The sequence below is a fragment of the Echinococcus granulosus genome (assembly GCF_000524195.1).
Source record: "Echinococcus granulosus chromosome Unknown EG_S00032, whole genome shotgun sequence".
NCBI classification, from domain to species: domain Eukaryota; kingdom Metazoa; phylum Platyhelminthes; class Cestoda; order Cyclophyllidea; family Taeniidae; genus Echinococcus; species Echinococcus granulosus.
Genome location: NW_020170412.1, coordinates 463441 through 485459, shown reverse-complemented (window position 1 = coordinate 485459; position 22019 = coordinate 463441). Strand labels below are relative to the sequence as shown.

At 42.2% G+C, this 22019-nt stretch overlaps 3 protein-coding genes across 3 annotated transcripts; 1 reads left to right on the top strand and 2 right to left on the bottom strand. All coding sequences in view use genetic code 11, as the record gives it.

The window, feature by feature from the left end:
- Positions 1-753: 753 nt before the first annotated feature.
- EGR_04857 (hypothetical protein) lies at positions 754-1817 on the bottom strand (the record flags this gene model as incomplete). Its single annotated transcript, XM_024494106.1, has 2 exons — positions 754-1187; positions 1535-1817. 2 exons carry the CDS (start codon positions 1815-1817, stop codon positions 754-756), a joined length of 717 nt encoding a protein of 238 aa, XP_024351495.1.
- Positions 1818-5901: 4084 nt separating this feature from the next.
- On the bottom strand, positions 5902-6710 carry EGR_04856 (hypothetical protein; the record flags this gene model as incomplete). Its single annotated transcript, XM_024494105.1, has 5 exons — positions 5902-6027; positions 6216-6404; positions 6446-6551; positions 6584-6663; positions 6690-6710. 5 exons carry the CDS (start codon positions 6708-6710, stop codon positions 5902-5904), a joined length of 522 nt encoding a protein of 173 aa, XP_024351494.1.
- Positions 6711-8971: 2261 nt separating this feature from the next.
- On the top strand, positions 8972-21192 carry EGR_04855 ([Pyruvate dehydrogenase [acetyl-transferring]]-phosphatase; the record flags this gene model as incomplete). The annotated part of the gene is made up of 10 exons (XM_024494104.1): positions 8972-9014; positions 10130-10428; positions 10499-10847; positions 15228-15503; positions 15587-15921; positions 16097-16389; positions 19748-19889; positions 19961-20017; positions 20621-20694; positions 21054-21192. 10 exons carry the CDS (start codon positions 8972-8974, stop codon positions 21190-21192), a joined length of 2007 nt encoding a protein of 668 aa, XP_024351493.1.
- Between the last annotated feature and the right edge of the window lie 827 nt (positions 21193-22019).

The following is a 22019-nucleotide window of genomic DNA, read 5'->3' as shown; positions in this document are numbered from 1 at the left end:
AAATCGCTTATTCTTCACAGTGAAGAAATGCACATTACTGTCGATTGAAATAATTAAAGATCGTCGTGTCAAGAGCGAATGTTAGTAATTACTTAGATGAGAAGGCTGTAACAGTTACTAAGATGATTAAGAGATGAAAGTTCACTTAATCACCTACTTTAAAACACACTACTCTTGTCAAAAGGTAACATACTGAGATGCACATTTGTTCTTAACAGTGCTTAAGGTTAACAAACTTTTTAGTCAAGTCTTTACGCTGGTGGATAGAACACCCTGGTAAACAGTAAAAATTACTGACTGGGTGACTGAATTATTGACTTTTGGCCAGACTTAAAAGGTACACGAGGTGATGGAGTTGTTTTACTCAGGATTACGATGTTCTGCCACATTTTGTAGATGATTTCGACAAGTCGCCTTACAAATATGATGTTGTGTTTTTCCAATTTGTAATGCAATGGATAGCTGTAATGGGTAACATAAAACCACATTTTAGGGCGTAAGTGTGAAAGGTAAAGCTGCCGCCTTAATAACACTTCAGGACTGCCCATCATGGAAGGACAAGTTTTAGCAAACTATGCTAAAAACCTTTAAGTCTTCCGAAGTATTTTCATAAGGATTATGAATAATCCCCCCTATTTCTAGTTTTTCGCTTCAAAACAACTATTTTTAAGCAATTTTAATTATTTTATACTTACAAACGACTAGATTTTTACGGCAAAAAAGCACAATTTTCCCTAACAAAGTGAGGTGCTATCACTCCTCAGTCCGATTTTGCTCACTGCTTTCAGTCGTATGGACGGTAGTCAGTAGACAAAGACACTGTTGCACCTGGCGCACAAAACCCGGAAAATTTGCATCAAGGAGACATAGCTTGACCAGCTCCACCAGTTGCTCTGTTGGCCAGTTGGTATGCCATGCCGCCTCTACAGCCGCCGCCTCTTCACCATCGCAACTCCGCTCACCCCCCGTCATGGTGGACAACCACCGCGCTACTTGCTCCTCTTCTTCTGCTGCTACTGCTGCAGCTGCATTAGCTTCGGCATTGCTCGGTGAGGAAGAGCGCTGCTTGACAGAAACATACCTGGCAAGCTCGTGATAGCAGGAGCGAGCATCGTCGGACGTCGGGAAAGTTAGGCGCAGACGGCGAACATTTTTGCGTCCGCGTATGTAGAGCATTAATTCATCTTCTAAAATACATGATTTTGAATGACGCAAGTTTGACTTACGTATTCTGCGACCCTATTTGAGCTATAAACAGTCTTGGCAAGGTACGATCTCACCATTTTCTGGCCCAAGTTTACAATTTATTTATGGTGAGGAAATTAACGTTAGAAACATTTTATTGTTTTGTAAAAATGGCCATCAAGAACAGGGTTAGAACTTAAACATTTGTTCTCGAGCACGAAAGCCAAGTGTTTGATACAAAAATCCAGAAGTTTTAGCGTCAAAGAAACGACTACGAAGCTAGTCCACTAAAGAACAATAACTAAAAGGCAAAAAAAACCAACTTTCCCAAATTCTTAGAGCAACTTACCAATAATGACCATTTTAATCCACTTCTTAGCCAAAATAAGGAAGTAGGACTCGACAATCTCACTGCCTTGAAGAATGACGAGGTGAGCGTAATCGGAGAGACGAAGAGCGAGCGGAGCAGCATTGTGGTTGCGCCTGGTTAACCAGATACCGTCTGGTGCAAGATCCGCTGCAGACACCTCCGCAGACGTTCTGCACTCTGTGCTTTTACCTGCAGTGGCTGCCTCCGTTTCACGGAAGCAACGGTACGTTTCAAGACGCCATTCCTTTGGCTCACTGCCCATGCTAACCTGCAATCGCTGCTGTATAATTGCATTACTAGGGCACTAACCACATCAGAAGATGACGTACCATTATTAAAAAAGACGTTTTAAAAATAATTTGGTTAACAAATATTACAAAGTGAAACCGGACAGGTTTTTTATCCATAGAGAATAGACTAGTTTGCCCTATTAAGTGGCGCTAAAATTCCAGCCTTCGATGATAAATACAGACGACAAGCATATTAAGCACCCTAATTTGTTTATAACCGCCCCACGAACTAAGTGAGAAGATGTCCATATAAACTCGCAGAACTGTGGAATTGAGGGTTGGTAAATCAAGTAAAAAGTTCGTCAATTTTTAAAGGGGTCATGCAAGGGTCTCTTAGCCAAAGTGTTAAAATAAATCAAAATAGCTAACCCTGTTATCCAAATCAAACATGTTTTACAACAAATCGGGGAAATTCACGTGCACCTCGATAAATAATACCGAAACCAATTATGGTGTAAACCTGACCTAGAGACAATAAATGAGATGAAAAAAACAAAATGGTTTCTGACAGAAAACACATTAGCTTTGCATTAATTGCCGGTGCCTTTATTTTAAACAGCTATTGAAAATTGCTTGAATAGTTAAGGAGCACAATGTTTGCTACCTGAAGTTGAATTGCGTGGATGAAGATCTGACAAAAATTCTTCCAGCTCATGCCAAATGTTAACCGAAGTATGGCTAATTCCACTGAGGTACATGAAATTAAGTTGAAACGTTTGCTGTTATCATACTGTAAGTAATTACTTGTCAAACTATATCAACTAAACGCTTGTAACTTTCCTACAAACTCCTTCTTATGCAACGACCCGAGCCCTCCCTAACATTGTGATAAATCAAGGTGGTACGAAGAAGCGGATATTACGAATGCACAGAAGGGCTGAGGGGTTGTTGGCATTGGCAGAAGGCCATGCGACGGTGGAAGGTCAAGCCACGAAGCCTATAATGCCCTTGTGGCTAAAGGCAAATTTTAGCACAATTAAATATTATACTTCATTTTACGAACTAATAACAAGTCAAGAGGTATAACATTGGCTCCAATAAAGGGTGGTTTTATTGAATTATATGGCATATAAGGGAGTTATATGTGTGTGTATATCACTTTAATTACTCGCCTCACTTTGGTTTTGGTAATGGGTTACTTATGGGCTCGACTATTGCGCCTCCACCACGGAGCCTGGCCTCCGGGCTATGCTGCCTGTCCTTAAGTTCTACTGTATGTCGACAATACATCTTCTGACCGAGTATTATGTTTCCTTTAGTCTCCAAGGTAGTAAATCAGTGTTCTAGGTTAGCACTTGCACATTTGGCTTTTTAAAGGTACTTTGATCTGTCCTCCTGAATTTTTATCAAACAGGTAAATGAACGGTCTTTTGGATCTAAAACACTGCATTTTTAAGTTATAAACCCACAAACTATTTTGCTGCCTTTACTGGTTAACAGTTCATCCACTGGGGTTTTTCTTTAATTTGCTTACTTGTATCCTCAATTATATAAGCCTTCTGATGAGTTGTCTTGCTTTACTGATTTAGGTATTCTGTAGAGTAAATTGGCTAAACTGAAGTTTTACACCTTAAGTTTTCTCTTTGGCCAAACAAAATATAGCATTGTTCTAGAGGGTTATGCAGCGCCTCGAGTCTTGCCTGGAGACAGAAGAAGTAAAAATGCTGGGATAGAAAATGTATCATCGGTAGGTGTCTACTGGTATGCCCCAGTGGCCACACCGTCCCGAGGAAGCACAACTTCAGTGCCTTCAGTGCCCGCGTAATCGAAACTGGCACCGTCTTTGGTCAGTCTTCCGCGTCGACCTACATAGTGTAGTCGCTGTTGTAAGAAAAATTCAACTGTGTCGGTCATCAAAGTAGCCTTACAGGTAGGAGGAAACATGACCGCAACGCTATCAACTCCTCCTGGCAATCCCATTGGATCTTAAGTTCCACCCCGTATAGGAAACGTATTGGAGAAAGGGGGTTTGTGCTGGCCACCATGCATATCCATCGCTGATTGCAAGAACATTGGTCTAACAGCAGACGGGGCTTTAAACAGTTTCGTGGAAATAAGGTTTGCAATTAATTCCTCCTCGCCACCTGACACACACTTATTTCACACTTATTTCTCTACCTGGGTTCTATCAATGCCGTGGAGAGGTGGAGGAGGTACCCCGTCTTTAATGCACTGGCGTCTTCTTTACAGGCGCCGCAGACAATTTCGTAACGAACCCTTCCAGATTATTCCATGCTAGTGCAGATTCACAAAATCCTTTAGCTTATAATCTTTACTAATCGGCTTTAATAGAAACATTTATCAAAGTCAGTCAGTGTATTTTCATATCAGGTTCTTGGCCGAAATTGAAGAGAAAAACCATTTTCTGTGTTGGGTTATGCCAGAATAGCTCTATGCAAAACAAAGCTTGAATTTTTACTGTCGCTTGGACCACAGCATTTCGCCATTTGACATTGCATCTTTGTTTGTGTTTGTTTGTTGCCATGGCGACACGGTCATATTGTTACTAGCATTGTAAAAAGTGCTTTTGGGGATAAAGGCAACCTCCCGAGATCTTTCATAGGGCAGTGAATTTCTTTTCAGGTTAGGGAAATAGAGAAGGCATGCCAGTAACTGCTCCAAGCCTTGTACAGAAGGGACGTCCATCTTAAAGTTAGCGGTACAAATCTACGAAGGGAAGCAATAATTCGTTCACTTCTTAGTGATGTTTATTCCCAGGGCCTAATAAACGCTTTTGAGGCCTTGATGAATTAGCTTTGATGACATTTGACCCTTAAAAGGCAGTAGACGGGAAGACAGGAAGGGGATGAGATACTAGATCCTTACCTTTGAGTTCATACACTGTTCTCTTCAAATAAAGTATCAGCTTGGGATACCTTACTTTGTCTTACCAACCATGTTCTAATTCAAACTTCTCAAAATTCTGGGAATTCTTGACTACTGGTAAATTATTCACTGCCCTCACCGATTCCTCTTGTGCAGGTTATGCATTAGCCATGAGCCCAAAGATGGGCGTTTCCCCCGCAGTAAGTATTCAAAAAAGCAACTGTTGAAGCCTTAGGCATCATTTAAAGCAACTGATCTGAGCATTCCTCCACTGGAGGTCTCCCGTGCAAGTTATGGGCAGAAACCTCCTTCCTCACCACAATCTCTGCCGTGCTAACCTGCACCACCACGGATGCCTGCCATCTTGACTGGCAGAACTTCCACCGTCCACGACATGCCCTCCTACACTCGTAAATCCACCTTTGCTTGATTCTCTTAACACTGACTTGAATAACCATCTGGTTTATAGATTTGGGAGAGCCACATTTAAAGCAAGAAAACCATTTTTAATTTACTTTAACGGAATTTCTTTTTCAACAGCCAGCCCCAGGATCCACCGACTTTGAATCTAGAAGCCTGGTCGATGAAAGCATCCGGATCTAAGGTGTACGAAGGCACTCAAATGCAAGTTTTGCTACTTACAGATCTTATTCTAGGTTTTAAGTTCAATGAGTATACCATTATAAAGGTGCCAAATTTCAGAAAAATGCATACGAAATAAACAGTTTAGCTAAAAAATACGCTAGCTATGTAGAGTTCCAACATACGTCCAGTGCGTAATGGACGGATTGAAACCGCTTGACGTGATTATTCGGTTGTAAGGCCGTCTATTCTTCACAACTTTAAGAGTAGCAACAAATGAAGAACGAGAATTTCTAAGTTAAACTTATATAACCACTGCTACGAACGAGAAAGATCGCACAGCAAACCACTAGGAACAGGATGAAAGACGATTTTATAAAATATTATGAAGGCGAGTGTGAATCTTTGTGTGAGCGGGAAAGAACGGCCATTTGACTTCCAATCAGGATCAATATAGACTCTTTTGAAATAGATTTAGCATTCTCTATCTAAGAGCTGTCAAAGTTTCATAAGGCAGTTGATTCAATGATACCAGTTTATAATGCAAGAAATTTCAAAATATGCAAGGCGACATGACTCTCGGTTTAGTAGAAGAAATGGAATGAAGTAGAGTAAAATTTTGTTGAGTCAGAGGCTATCAGCGCTCTTTCAAGATACAGATGCCGTCTGCTTGTTCTTAATTGGGAGATAGAGCTTGAACTCCGCTGGCAACTCGTCTTCTGAGTAGAGACGATCACAAAAGTACACTCTTCGAATTCTGCAGTTGGCGTGAATCTAAATATGAAAAAGTTGTGTAAAGCATAAAATTTCTATGAACCATTTGATTAAAAACGCTTTAGAGGATAAGTTCTATAAAGGCGCAACGAATCTCGAGAACCTTACATTCGTAAATGAAATCATGTACTATAATAGCGGCCAAATTAGTCTTTGTAGACCTGAGATACGTAGCTGTAAAGGTATACCTGAACTCGCAGTGTTTCAAGATAATTTGTCCCGTATGCACGACGAGTAAAGTCGGACAGATTAAACTGAATCTGGTTCCAGCCTTCGTCCAATCGCATGGGCATAGTGCAGATAAAAGGCTTCACGCGTGTCGTGCTCTGGTAATTACTAGCTCTGAAGCGACGCCGTATATTTTTGTCATCAATGATCTGCAAAACACTGTTAAAACGCCAAAATATCATGCCTGAACTTCGAAAGTGAAGTATTTTTTCAGGTTCTTAACTATCATCACCAGAAACGGGAGTTTGATCCCTAGAGTTTTGTTTGGACCGGCAGGACACGATATATATGTAGTACTAGAAATGAAAAAAAAAGACATAAGCCTTACCTGACGTTTGTGCCCATGACCTCTAAAACAAGGGACTGTATATCATTATCGGTAATTCTTTTGATATGCCCGTTTTGCACCTAAGTGTCTATATTAACCACATTACTTTGGTACGTTTTTGTCCCATATCTGAAGCGGTTTGCTTCCAATGCTATAGAGGATTGAGAGAAAACCACTTTGAAAGGAGTTTTTAAACATGTCAGAGGTTTGCTAAACACAACTATGGATAGAAATGTTGCCACTTTTCAACAGCTCGAGATACTTGTAAATATGTAATCGATGGAACTAAACAAACTTCAAGGTAATTTGGGTTAGTTACAGTTTTCAATGATCTGTCCATAACACAATGAAATACGTATTTAGTAGGTGCTTTAATATCATTTAAAGCAATTTTTGCTCATTAATACGATTGCTAAAGTTGTGGCTTGTGCAATTTCTATGTAATTATACTTTTTTTGTATGAAGGCGCTTATTTGTTGATAAAAATTGTCGCATTTTCCCCAATTTTGTCAATATTTAAAATGGTTAACAAGAGTAGTACCAATTTGTTTCTCAAAATGCTCCGTATGCATGCGCACTTTTAAACAAAAGTGGTCGTTCAGACCTCTTTTTGGCCATGAGCATCTGTAGCGTCCCGAGACTCCCTGAAGACGAAAGAAGACACAATACTCGGGCAGAATATATATATTCAGCACGGAGAAGGTGTCTGGGCTATTGGCACGGTTCAAAAGGCCAGCCCACCCAGCGAGGTACAAGGGGCTAATTCAAAGTACAAAAGTGGCGCCTCAACAGAACCGAGGGATAAACCACTATTGTATTACACATCACTAAGAGAATAAAATAGCGCCTATTTCGCTTAATAATTTTGACGCTTTCAGCATGCCTGTTTCGTCAAGTAGTCTGCACTGGTGTATAATAAGAAGCCTCAAAAATTGTTCTTTTTCTACCCCTTCTACTTAACCGATTGCTTTCGTGCTATCACAGTTGACTTGTCCATCACTTTTGAACTTACTCTTCGGGGTGAGGTGCCCGTTTTATTAGTGGCGATTTATGTAATTCTAAAAAAACTCACGCGACTTTTTCATAACTTACTGTCACAACCTCATTATTAAATTTTCCGTTTAAGGCTTAAGCTTTTAAATTCATCCATTGATTAATGTTGTTACGAGATCCACTGTCTAACCGGCCTCTCCTCTAGCCTAAGTTGTATATCACTAACAGTTTCAATTAATTTAGTTATTATTTTCACGAAAATCATGTCACTCTAATATTGCGCCATTTTTTTGTTGGAAATTACCCTTTTCACTTTGAGAAAAGCATGCCAACTATTTGTCTCCGCACGAAAAAGACGTAGTAGACAATAAAACACAGTTGGCTTAATCAAACAAATTAATATGTAACCCACACAATAGTTTACTCAACTTCAAAGAGAATTTCAGGACCCCTTTTATGCGGATACCCAACCATATTCCACTCTGCGGGGGTCATCGACTGCAGAGTGTCGAGGTCAGCCTCTCTGACGCACACGAATTTTTCCAAGCGGTTCAATTCTGTGGACGCTTTAGTCGGTCTAAAAGCACTTGTTGGCAGTGTTAAGGCCATCTGCAATGCGCAGATAACAAAAGTACAAATGAGAAGAAGAGGCCTGTTGTAGATCATCTCCAAGTATTGGAGTCTGAAAAGGAGGCAAAATGGACAAGAGTAATGTCGCTTTATCACATCGATATAAGTTCAAACCTTTATATGCAAAAGGGCAGGAAAAAGTGCTTTGCTAATTCGAGATCAAATCAGTTTTGTCTCTGCTTCGCTAAATGTTCCAAAAAATAGTGGGAAAAATATTACGAGATTGTAAGTAGAGAAGTTATGAGGGAAATAGTTAAGCCAGACCCACTCGATGGTGATCTGGTCCAGTTAGTGTGACTAGGCTCCGTTTTATACTTGGCTGAATGGCTCTTATACAAACATACCTTCGAGAAGCCTATCTTATCTCTCAGTAGGTAATGGAAAGAAACTCAGCACGATGTCAAAGCCAGCTGTGGTCTTTCTCAGTGGAATCAAAAAGTGATCATTTGAGTGGGCGACTGCGGATAAAAAGGGTGGTGGAAATAAATACTACTTGTGGTGGCTATCTTGCGTAATTTTATGCTTTTAGTAGGCTTTTTAGATTTGGGGAAGGATCAAAGCAATGTGTTGAGAATGAATGCGCATACGGTAAAGCAGGAGATCATTTTATTTAGTAAGTTTTAGCAAGAAAATTTAAAAAAGTGCAAATAACGAGGTTCATGGCTTGCAAAACCAACTTAACCTTTATAATTATCCAATCTGGAGACGCTTGCATTTAATATGTGTATTTCTAATCTGAAAGTACCACTTTTTTATTTTTCGCCCATGAGTGCATGCAGTGTCTACCGGACCTGGTTTGATCACCGGTGTAAGTGCTTATCTGCAGGCTACTTGCGCTATATTTAGATATTGGACTTACGTTTTAACTCATTGTGACTAAATAAATTTTTATTGCTATTATTTTTAACATTTTGCCGCTGAAGTGCCTCCTAGCTGCGCACACACCCCTCCTTATCATTTGGACAGAACTACGAAGGGTTTGTAAACAGAGGCAACACTTCAGCTGAATAGGCATAAAAACAACAAGGCAAACACATCAACTCCGTTAATAAAGCTAATCCACGAATAGGCTGAGGCTACCCAAAAAGCTTTTAATAGAATAAATGCATTAGGCAAAATTTGACCACGAATATTGTCTTCTTCTCGGAAGTTACGGTATGACACAAATCCAGAAGAATACAGACAGTCTAATTTGAAATATTATCTCCTCCTTTGAAGAACTATGCACTTGAAGTCAATCAATGAACCTTGAAAAGCACAATTTATCACCTACATAACGTAAGCTCTTAATAGCTAAAGTTAAATCAGCCTTCAAAATGCAGTGAACATGCTTTACAGTACGTTGTACAAGGTGGTGGCAATATTTGCAGGTGTTATTTTAAAAATTTGTCACTCACATGATTCGCCTCATGACAGTGCCCAAGGTCAAAAAGTGTGCTTAAACTTAATACTCTAAAGACGTATTTAAATGTATACAATGTGCTTAATCTATACCTCTTTGTCTGCACGATTCTGACCGTAGAGCGACTGTTCAGTCCCCGAATAAGTGGTATCGCTGGTGCTAGCAATATTTAAAATTTTTGCATTGACTTCATATACTTTCATTTTTGCCCTACCAAAATCACTGGAAAGTATCTATTTTATCAAGGTCACATTTGTTCTCTCGTGTCAATGTTTGACTGCCCTTCGCGTTTGAAATCAAGTCGTATGTGGAATGGGAATATGTGAGGGGGTTGTGTCTTCCTACCTTACAAGTTTTACAGAATACCTGTCTTAGTAAATTTATCTAGTTCTTCTTAACTGAATCCATAGTTGGCATGCATAATCGCAATCACGGATGGTGTCAAATACATAGCTTCTTTAATTATGGAGTAGTTCTCGTTATGTAACTCTCATTGCCTTATGATTCCTTTTTTCTTTTAGCAAAATTGCTCAGAACTATTCGACCACACTTTAACAATAGGCGGAGTGAAAGCATCCGACGGAGTTCTTGCGGCAACTTTGTTCCTACTCCGCGCATGCGCTTTCGATCACCTTTTCGTGGATCGCTCACGGTTGAAAACTTGGATACTTTTCTTGACACCAGAACACTTCATGTCGATCTTGATGACTACATGGCACAGGACCGTATCTCTTCAAAATGTCCAATTCAAAAGGTTCACGCTAGTCAGCTTGCTGCTAACAACCCCATTGAAGATCGGTGGAACTGTGGCTTTATTCAAGTGGGCACATTCCTGGGTTTTTTGGTCCTCGGAGCCTTGATCTTTCCTATCATATTATTTAACACTTTAGACGAATGAGGAAATATCAAAATTCGTTTTCTCTGTGGTCGACGGTCACTCAGGCTCCTCGTGTAGCCATGCACTGGCTTGGATTGTGCTAGAGTACATCGCTGCAACTCTTGTAGGACCCGAAGATCTCGATGCTGCTGTAACTCGTCTTGCGAGTCTACCTTCCGACTGTGAACTGCCTCCAAGGATTGTAGAGCAGCCCACCCTCTACAACAATAAAGGTAAAAATGTGACGAAGCGCTTCCTCACCAATCGACTGCCTCCTCCCGATATCAGAAAATTCCTCATCGAAAGATTGGTCATTTTCATGCAGGAGCTGAAGCTTTCGCCGCTGTCTGAGAAGCATTGCTGTGAGTTTGGGTCATTGCATCATTTTCTTAGTCTTGTTGGATGTCTGCTCTCCGCATGGGCTTAAGGTTGTACCGACGTTTGCTTTGATGGGGTCATGTGCTCCATGGAACCATTATATCTTCTGTGGGAAACGTGTTTTGTTTTTCATCCCTGATTCCATTTTTCGCGCCGTTACCCTGTGTGGTACAGGCAATGTCTGTGCATTGTTTTCTCCCCACCAAAGCATGAGTGGGAAGCTCCACGCGCCTCGCACCTTTGCCCTACCTAAGCGGGTGTTTCTCTCCCGCATGTGTGTGTGTGTGTGCTGAAATTGTGCTTCCATTATTAAAAGTAATGATTTCACGTAAACAGAGGTTGGGGTTTGATCCATTTTTACATAGTTTACCAAATCCAGACCCGCATGTGATGACTGAAGGGTTTACTGCCTCCAGATTTACTACCTTAATTACACAACGAGTCAAGCCATGTGATAATTTAGTTTTACCGGTTTTTTTGGTTAATAAGAGCGTGTAGGGTTTGGCGTTCCATGAAGATGAATTTGTTTAGCACTTTTGGAATTTTTGTTTAGTTCACTTTCCCCCAATCATTTTGTGCTTCTTCTATTGCGTTATTTTCAAGAATTGGTGTGATAAGTGCCAATTAAGCCCAGCTAACTTTTGTGAATGACAAATTAGCGGAAAAATTTCAAGACTGTGGTGACACGCCCTTTCTATGTGAAAACCTCAATCAGCTAAGATGACTAGGGTATGGCAACTTTTGCTGTTGCTAGGCAACTTGGAAAGTACCTTGACATTTTCTTTCCCGAAGTGATGCTGTCGTCTTCATGTTCGCCCTCCGGTTCATGCGAGAGTTGAGCAGTCAAGAGGCGAAAGGTAGTCGCGTGACCTAGAATCGAAACTCAGTGATTTTACTTCATTTTCTTTATATTTTTAACGCAAACCGTTTGATTATGCGTCCTCTATCTTCTTCCCGATTCTAGCTGTATTTAATCCAACAATGGTTTCTGTTTTTGGATTTTAACCACTTTCCTCGTGAATTGGGGTTCAATCTTTCCGCTCCAAACCTGTCTCGCCTTCCTTAAACTTGAGTCACTGAATTTAGAAGGTAGTTTCTGTACTTTTTGTCCATCAGTTTGTATCTCTGAGCTGTGACACTCACTCACACATCCTGTATTTACCAGAAATACTTCATTATACCGTTTCTTGACAACTCTAAGGAGGTGAATACGTGATTTGTACTTTCATTCTTTGCTGATTGCTTGTTTCTCATTCATGGTCTAAAGCTATGCCTTCCCCAACTGTTTGTCTCCGTAAAAATGGCAGTTTTAGGTTGGTTTAGGAGCGAAGTACACTTTTGACCTTTGGAGGAATTCATGCGTGAAACGACAGTAGCATTTGTTCTTTCACCCTCAGCCTACTGAAGCTGCTTAAACTACTCCTGTGTCTACTACCTTTCATAAATGGGACTTGGCTGCTTTTTTGTGTGGGATGACATGCCGCCTTTTCCTGTCACACATACGTGACGGTCCGACTTTCTTATCCGAACCTAATCTCGTAAACGTATGACCAAAGTTCTCGTCAGTTTCTAGTAGCTAGTTCCTTCATTGTCCCTCGTTTTTGCTCGTTCTCGCTGTCTCCATCTCTTTATTCCCAAATACTGCCGCACCACTACCGACGCAGTTCCGCAGTCGCAGTGGTGGCGACACCTCCGCCTTGTGAATGAACCATCCTCCAACACGGTAGCGAGCAAATGACAAATGACATTTGCATAAGCCTCATGCTTCGCCTCCCTCCTCTCCGTTCTCTCGGTGCGTGCGTGTACGTAGACACACCCCGTGCATTTGCATACCTTTGTTCACGTGTGTACTTTTTTGGCGTCTAAAATTACTTTAAATCACTGCTTCTTCTTCTTTCTCTTCCTGATAAAGGAAATAAAGCTAGCTACTTACCAAGGCGTTTGGTACTTCCGTGCACTGGAACAAGTTGGTCAGTCTTGCAGCGTCCTCTTTTCCTCTCAAGCTTATCAGTCTAGGCTGTTGGCTTTTGAGTCGCTGAAATTCCTCCGATTGCACACCGAAATGCGAAGCACCATGAATGCGTGACGGAATCGCCCCCGCAGTACCGTTGGAAGTGTCACGAGAGGGCCTGTTATCCATAGTTTACAACAGATATGTTTTATTTAAAGCTATCCCACTCTAAGGCTATAAAGTGCAAGCCCCCTCATACCAAGAGCAACCAGCTTGTTTGCAGCACGCTATTTTGTGCAACTTGATGAAAAGCTTGTCACATATATGTGACGCAATAGGAGGATTCACGAAGCGTACTTCCCCTCATCCTAGAACCATGTCATCAGGTACATTTGCACGTAAGCGAAGCAATTCTTCTAGATATGAGTATCACTAATTAATCTGAGGCCTGAAACTAAACACCTTCCATCCAGCAGCAGGAGCAGGTGTTGAAAGCACTTCTCCTCGCGTTTTATGGTGTTTTGTCAGGTAAGCGGTGTCTTTACTCGTTAAGTTGGTGTACCCTTGACTCATCCACAAGTGAGTCACAATCGCATGCAAATGCGGCTTGTGAGAATCGCTGCATTAAGCAGATTTGAGAATTCTCTGGTAGTTGTTCTTGAACTGATGAATTGCACTGGTCACAGCGCTCCTTTCACTAGGCTAACCGTTGCCAACGCATAGAAGAGACACTGGTGATGGGCAGATAAGGGGGATACGCCGAACGACATAAGTGGTAGTAGAGCATCAAGGTGTCACTAACTTCCTTCCTGTGTTCTCTACCTCTTAGAGCTAGTCAAATGACGATGCTGGTGCCATAAATACCTTTGTAAGTCTCTCTCCTGCTCCTCTTCCAACTTGTTTTCTTTCAGGTCTCTAAAGGCAAATAAAGCGCCGAATCGTAAAGCGAATGCCAATAGTTGTACACCCATTTTATGCTGCCATGCACTTTCAAGGTGTATCCGCCGCTTTGGCCCATAACTTCTACTTTGTTTGTTTCCTGTTGCTGCCCTATTGGCAGAAGGCATGTAGTGATACTGTTACAGATGAGTAAATTTTGCCGCTCTAATGAATTTTTCTACATATTCTAAAAAATAAACTTTGCAATGGGTAAAGTACATCTCTGGTCCCTCCTTTCTCCACCTTCATGTGGAGGAAAAACTCCGCTTCATTGTGTCAGCGGCTTTTTTTGTGTGTGAAGTTGCTAAAAGTAGGATCTGATTTATATTCCACCACCCGGGTCAACTTTGTTATTTTTTCTCGCTCCTCTGACGTCCTAAGTCCGGGTGGGTTTTTTCTACCACGTGGGACTTTGCGCCACGATGTTGGTTTCTTTTAAACCTACGAAGTTTTTAGTAGAATGTATGCGTTTTGTAGAGATTAAAAATAACTACTTATTTTGCTGTCTTAACTGATAGTTGACTTTATTCCCTTTGACCCATGGAAAAAGTTTAAACCACTTAAACTGTGCGGCCACACTCCTTCACCGTGTAACTTTTGATACTTATTTTATTTAAGTAGACATGCTACTCTGCGATGACTGTCAATTGGGTAAGCCCAATTATCAATCGCCTAGGAAATGCTTGCGTGCTTAAGCGCCACTTTTTATTTTTGCCTTTACTATAATCAAGAGAATAAATGCCTAAACGCATCAGAATGCATTTGTCATCCGTTTTGATATGCCTACCAGGGCTAATGTATGAGTTGTCCGAGTCGCACTCAATGTCAACTGTTTTTGATATCTTGGACAAGTCTATTAATAAGCCTTCTAATAACGACTCAAGCATTCCAGTCGGGACAGCTTTGAGACAAAATTTTCGAGGTATCGTAGCCCAGCTAATTTGTGGCTGTATGAACCTACTGAAATTGTAGAAGTGGTCATTTGGAACTAGATCTTGCTTCGTTCAATTCACATCTTGACAACCGTTTTGTAAGACCTGGCAGAAAAACGGCAGGAGGTACAATGACTACCACTGCTCTCCTTCTATTACTCTTCGCTGTATTCAAAACTTACTGGATAAAATCCATTCTACTAGTCGCTCTTCGGTCAGTCGCCCCAGTTGTACCTTCTGCTGCAAAACCGGAGTTCTTTCCCAATGTTAAACGCTTGAGAATAACGCAGCTTTGGCATTCCTTTAATTAATAACTAAGGCGGTGCATATTGCCACTGCCTACACTAAATTCGATTCTTTTGCGTAAAGACGCCCTCCCTTTCGAATTGTGGAGGTATCTTGTGTTCGCAAGAACTCTGGCAAGGTACTTGGAAATAAGCTTAATTCTATCAGGCCTGACGCGTACCCCGTGTTCATTTAATTCTTCGCTCATGTTGCTTTTCCGACTCACCCGCCAAAATTACTTACCTTTTTCGTCGCAGGGGAGGAAGCATTGATGCGTCTGGACAGTGAGTTGTGCTCCCTCGGTCTGGGCAGTGTTTCAGCGCTGTCAGAGGCGACAGAAAATCCCTTCACCTCGACAACAACGACGGCAGCTCTTTCGGCAGACATGCTTCGCGTAGCACAAAGCGGCGCGGTAGGGGTTTTCGGTCTTCTTGACTGGAACGCCAAAGGCAGCGATGGCGGTGGCGTCGAATTGCAAATTGCTAACGTTGGTGATTGCTCTGCCGTTCTCTTCTCCACCTTTGATGATTCTGGTACGTCATACTTGCACTTCCAACCTTTTGCTCCACTCCTTCTGTTTAGAAATAAGTGACTTAGGATTTATTTTCTGCTGCAGGTGAACTGAAACCAAGGCGCCTAACCACACCGCACAATGGCAGCACAAATATCGATGAACTGAGACGCCTGATGCTCGAACACCCGGATGATAAGGCGGAGGATTTGATACGCAATGGTGGGCGCCTGTTGGGCGAACTGGCGCCCACTCGAGCCTTCGGTGATGTGCGCTACAAGTGGACTAACGAACGTTTGAGGCAAATGGCCGATTACCTCGGTGCTACTGCCGATTCGACCGAGATGACTGCTGGCTCGTGGGCTGGGCTGGAGGCGTTGCCCACACCTTACACCTCTCCACCTTACCTCACGGCTAAACCAGAAGTCACGACCTGTATGGTAAGCGGTCTTTTCGGTGAATCCATTGTGATGCTTAGGTTATTCCTGAGGGCATACAAATTCAGAAGCTTGTTTACTAGCCATTTGGGAAGGAGTTGGGAGTCCGGTAGCCTCGATGATGTAGTTCATGCGTTTAGTTGGGTGAATGACGTTAATCCTTTTTTCCCTTGTCTAGTTGAACCCTTCCGATCGATACCTTGTTCTGGCAACAGATGGACTATGGGACACCCTAAGTCCAGAGAGGGCAGCGTTAATACTGAGTCGTTTGCACCCCGATCAGTGTCCGGCGACGCGTCTCATGCGGGCCGCGCTCTCTTTGACTCCCACTCTAGGGTTACCAAGCCACCGTGGGATGGCGAAGGAGGACTTCAGACTCGCCTCGCTCCTCCTCGCCCTTCCCCCTGGGGTTGCCCGACTCTATCGAGATGACATTACTTTGGTGGTGGTGGAATTGAACGCTCCTCCTGCGTAAGAGTTCTTTTTCCACTCATCTTCGCTTTAAATGCGGCAGCAGTTGCGGTGAATGTGTACATATGTTCCTTTTCCTCCCTCTGTCTTCGGCCTTCTCAAAGAGAGCCTTATTTTGATACTAATTATTTTGATGTCTTCTTGGGGGGGGATCAGGGATTGGCGATAAGTTGACCTATCCCCGTAAGACAACGTTTGTATCGAGAGGATGAGTTGGCAGTGACGTTTTCCGTGTGGATCTAAGCGCTCTTTTAGAAATATGGGATTTTGGGTCAAGGGAGTTTTGTGGTTCGATTGCCTTGTTTATTTTATAACCACTTTGGTGCTAAATACGACAAGACTATTTTTAGCCTCGGAATAAAATTTGTTGCCTTGAAAATCAGTTTGATACAAAGTAGAGGGCGCTTGAGAGGCCGATTTGGTATTGCATTTCTGCAATTTGTGTCCCCGAGGGCACTCCGTACATTTTCAAGGCCACTGTTCTGGTCATAAAAACAAAAAAGTAGAAATGCCTGAGCCTATAAAGCCCTAATAGGAAGACACTCTTCAGTAGTTAATCAGGGTTTATATCCCACTAAATTGCTAACAGCCACTTAAAAAGGCAACAATCATGTTTAAGAGAGTTGGTTTAAGTAAATTTAATAGGTATCTGTTTTTAAGTAAGCTAAATCGGTAATCAATTGTGTGACCCTTAAGGGGAGGAGACATTGAGTACACAAAGGTCATATAATGAATGGCCACTAAATGAAATAATGAAGCCGCCGGTTTATTAAGGACTTAAAAACTCAGTTGACAATAAAATGCCCTTTTTCTAAATATAAGAAATGGGATGAAATCCAAGAAAGACCAACCATATTTGCGTCTCCCTATGATTAGTCGGTGTAAGCAGAATCCATGATATCCTGGTGGTTAAATCCTCCACAAATGTGGCATCTCGCCTGAGTGTGAGTAGGGGCGGTAGGTCGATGTAACATGAGTCCAGTATCACGAGACTAAGGTATTACTTGAAACTAGGACGAACGAGGGGGTCGAGTAGGCAAATATGTTATTTTGATTTGGTCCATTGTAAGATGGGTAATCCTTTTTCAAAGAAATAAACTAGAAAAAGTGCTTTAGATGTTTGTCGAGTCAACGACTGGGGCCTTAGTCAGACCGGCTTGCTAGCGTTTTGTGGTAAACGCCTAAGTAGAGGTGGTGGCGCCGCAAGCTTCTTCTTTTGAATGGCTCTGTACTTCTCGACAAGAAAATTGCCTATTTACACACTCTCATTTTACTCTGACAAGCAGTTCTAAACAACTGGATGAAGGAGAATCACTTTAGTCTCCCAAAGAGAGGGTACTCTCCACTTTTTCTGCTCTGAAGTAATCGCGCAGAAGTTTACGGATGATAAGGAGTTCAAACAGTGTCAGGCAGACTCAAGTAGGGTAAGATGGAACAACAGGACTTAATTTTTCAGTGTTTGCCAGATCCGATTGCCCTAATATTTATAAACCACATCAGAGAATACCGGTTGGGCCAGAGAAATGTGGATTAGACCTTCCTGACCAACTAACTAACTTCAAAAGCCGTAAACCTTTGCGTCAATTTCGTTGTGCCGTTTGCAAAAGGCGTGACACCAAAAAAGTCACACCACCTGGGAGAGGGTAGTGAATCAGCCGACAATTGAATCCAACGTACAAGCTCCAAAATTGTCACTTTGTTTTCCTCTTCCTCTATCTGCTTAATAGAGACCTGTTGTGCGTTTGAGCACCGCTGTACATTTGCCGTAGCAGATGGCTTTTGTATTTCCCTCCCGTGTTAAATGGACGAACATTGCATCAGTTACTCCAAACAATATACTCATCACCCTTTCTCCACCAGCTCTTAAGGCCTCCCTGTGAGGTCCCCGAGACATACGCCAGGTCATCCACAGAAGTCTAAGCTTCGTGCGTGATGGACTTAAGACCTGATTGTTCACTCGCTGTAGGTCAAACATCAACTGTGTCTGAGACCACCTATCGGAAGTAAGTCTTGCACTGGAAAGACAGCACAAGACCCCATTCCACCACGAAACCCGGGCTTAAGGATATTCTTGCCTTCGTTATGGTGAGAGGGTGCAAATGGTGATAACATCTTCTCTTTTCCATGTCCCTGACATTAAAATTGACATCTGAGAATCACGTGATCAGAATTACAATAGCAGGAACAGTTCGGAAACTGCCTTGAAGCAGAAATGGAAGCGACTTGGGGATAGGATCGATTAGGCTTTGAGTTTGTGATTTTAGAGACAAATTCTCCCATAAAAGTGGACTTCAAAGCTGAATTATGTCCAGCTGGAAAGGAGCAATCGAGAGTCCCGATAGCTACTTCAGTAAGTAAAATTTTTAAGGAAATTGTGCACAGTTTGTTACTTTTTAGTGCAATAATAGGGCACCAACCCATTCCGTTCTCTCAAAATCGACTTATATAAGTAGCAATAGAATCCATCTTTCTGAATACCAGGTGAAGTAGCTCCAACATCTTGATGTTTTATGCTTATCTGAATGCAGAGGGCATTCCATTAAAAAAACCTAATCAGCAGATGATTAAAAACTAGGCATAAGGAAATAAATTTCAGTAATTTGAAAAATGTGGGAGGTACAGGAGCCTGGATGATTGTTAGCACGGACCTCCAGTTAGAACAGTCTGGTGCGTCTAGCTCAAAATGCGGTGACGCGCCTGGGCGATAATTCATAAACCAAATTTTAAAAGTCTCTAGCAAATTATGGCCCTAACATTTATTTTAATCACTTTAATCTACTTCCTTCCAATGTTTTCAGTAGAAGTGTCGGTGGGGCTAACACCATGCTCCTGCCTCATGCCGAACTGATTATTTCACATATTTCTTTCAAAAGTTGGCGGTCTCATGTAACCTTAATTAAATCAGGTGAATATAAAATGGAGAATATAATTGTAGCAAGTGTTTTAGGCCTTACAAACTGTCACAGACGTAAATGCCATTCTAGGACTTAGAGTGACAGCAGTAAATCTTTGCCGACGTCAAAACATTGAAGTCACAGAAAGCCAACAAATTCCAACATACCCACTTTACTGTGATGAAATTTGTTTAAGTCTTGGCTTGTGCAGCTTGTTTAGACTTATCTTAATGCGATGCAAGACATGAAATCAGGGCAGAATACGTACTGTTAATGTTTAGAAAGGCTGGGTGGCTACTGACAAGGCCTAGAGGCCACTCTACGCAGAGGAGGTACAGCCAAGGAGCAGAGGAGTGCCCGCGAAACTAAAACGAAGAGTTAAATTGACGGTCTACGTACTTCATAGCCCTCCGCCCCTTTTGAGCAGCATCCCTGACTCTTCCCTTGGTCACCTCCCACTTCAGCCACCACAACGTAGTCGGTGCCGCAAGAAAGGAAGCACCCATCAGCCAACTAAACCAACCATCGAATGTGCGTGCAACTGAGAAGATTGTTGACCGCAGTGTTACTTATCCCTCAACTGCAGATCCAGTGGAATCGAAGGAGGTGCATACAAGTCATCTCGTGGAGAAATGTCCTCGCGTGCATTTTTCCTTACCACTTTGTCGAAACTTCAGTACTGCCCAGTTATGGACCCACATCGATCCTATCGAGCTAGAAGAGAGGTGGAGAAGGTATCTCATATTCACTTAATTGACGTTTTCACTTAGGTGCCACGAAGAGCTCCACAGAGAGATTTTGCGAATGGTTATGGCTGGCCTTGCTTCAGTGGTTAATATCACTCCTGCAGACCGTTGGAATGGGGTAATTTCCAGAGGTATGGATTCTACTTCCACCACGTTAAGGTTGAGCCTTTAGAAATGGAAGTCAGGGCGGTTGTCCTTTAGGATCGGGTTAGATTATCGCGGTCACCAATGCAGCGTAACGAGTGTCTTCTGAAGACCGAAGAAGCCGCAGTATTAAGGTGGAATATGTGTTGGCGGTGTACAAAAGACTGGGGCGCTACCGGCATGACCTGAAGCCCATTCTGTCTAGTGGAACCATAGAGGTGGAGTCTTAGGTGTCCGCGTAACCAAAACAAAGCGACATACAACCGATCATGGTATTGCAACACTTTTTAGTTATCAGGTGGGTGGACTGGAAACCTTCGTGACCGACATGCTCCCAACAATCTCCACAAAGCGAGGGGAAGGGGACGGCAAATTCTGATTTTTCCATAAAACTTGGATGGTCTGTAAGGTCGCGCATTATCACAACAAGTAAATACCTTTCCGCAGCCAATATTCTCCAGCCGAGAGTCTGAAGCCGGGGAGCGAATTCGCCAACTGCAACTTGACGGGATCACCTTCAGGTAACAGTTCCATTCAAACATAATAAACAATTCCTCTTTTTCCCAGGTCTCTACAACTGAAGTAACAACTTGAAAAGAGAAATTAAATCCAAGCACAAGTTCAAGGTAATAAATCATTCTTTCCAAAACAGTTCATCCTGGTTGTCGGTCTTTTGTCTCAGAGGCGACAAAATTCGAACAATGGTACATCAATCACTCCGTGTCCTAATAATCACGGACCTGCCAATTAGTCCACTACATAAAAACTATTTTTTTTAAAGTAAATAGATTTTTGGAAAATTTAATAATTGCTTTGTTACTTAGAAAGATTTGTGCAAGTTCTGTAACCTGCGATACGTGCTTGTGCTGCCTCCACGTAGGGCCATTAACAACGTCGGCATCGCATCGAGTCTTTCCACATCGAATATTACACCACAAAATAAAATTACCTCTCATTACCAACAAGATCCGGGCGCTTTGGTTCCATGGCCTTCGAGCAACAAAGAAGAACGCTACTAGACACCCCTTATGCCTGCCAAATATCCGACGTCCATGGCCTTGTCGGACCCCGCCCAATGTCTTCCTTTGACTGCCTAAGTAATCCAAAATGCTGTATTTTTCCACCAGTTGGTTCTAATACTACCGTAGTTCAGATGTACCTCGAGCGAACGCCATTCTGTACAGCGAAATCAAATGCACCTCTGATATTCCACAAGCCAAATACCCCGCTCCTTTTATCTTCCACCACATCAGCGCGAAGAACTAGCTTTGAAGGGTGATTGGCAAGGGCATCCACTTTCTTGATTGGTTACCTAGGCAGCGACATCCCCATCTTTCTACCGACGGGAAGGCGAGAGGTGACACTGGGAAAGAAGCATAAAGCAGGATTTTGTTCCTTTCTTCTTGGCAAACTATCCAAATTGGCACCCGTGGAAATTTTGAATAAAAACTGACGCAATAACCTTACTTTCATAGTTAAAATAAAACACGAGTGTGACATTACAATCGGCTATTCACCTCTCGGTTTCTGTAACGAACAACTGAGGGCGCCGTCGAGCTACTTGACCTCCGGACCACGCCACTCGGCCAACAGTTATACACCAAGATTTCACTTTCAGCTCCAGTACTTTACCCTCTTTTGTCTTCAGGAAGATTTCAAGGTGGTATAACAAGGCCAAAGACCCAAATATTACAGCTCGGTGGCATTGCAAGTTACATGGATCAGACAAATACATCCAAGTGACTCTTTCATACTCAGTACAGTGTAGAATAGGCCTCTTACATCTTTTTATTTAAATTTTACTTTGATTTTTAGTTCTAGGTCATAACACTAACCTGTTTTGGAG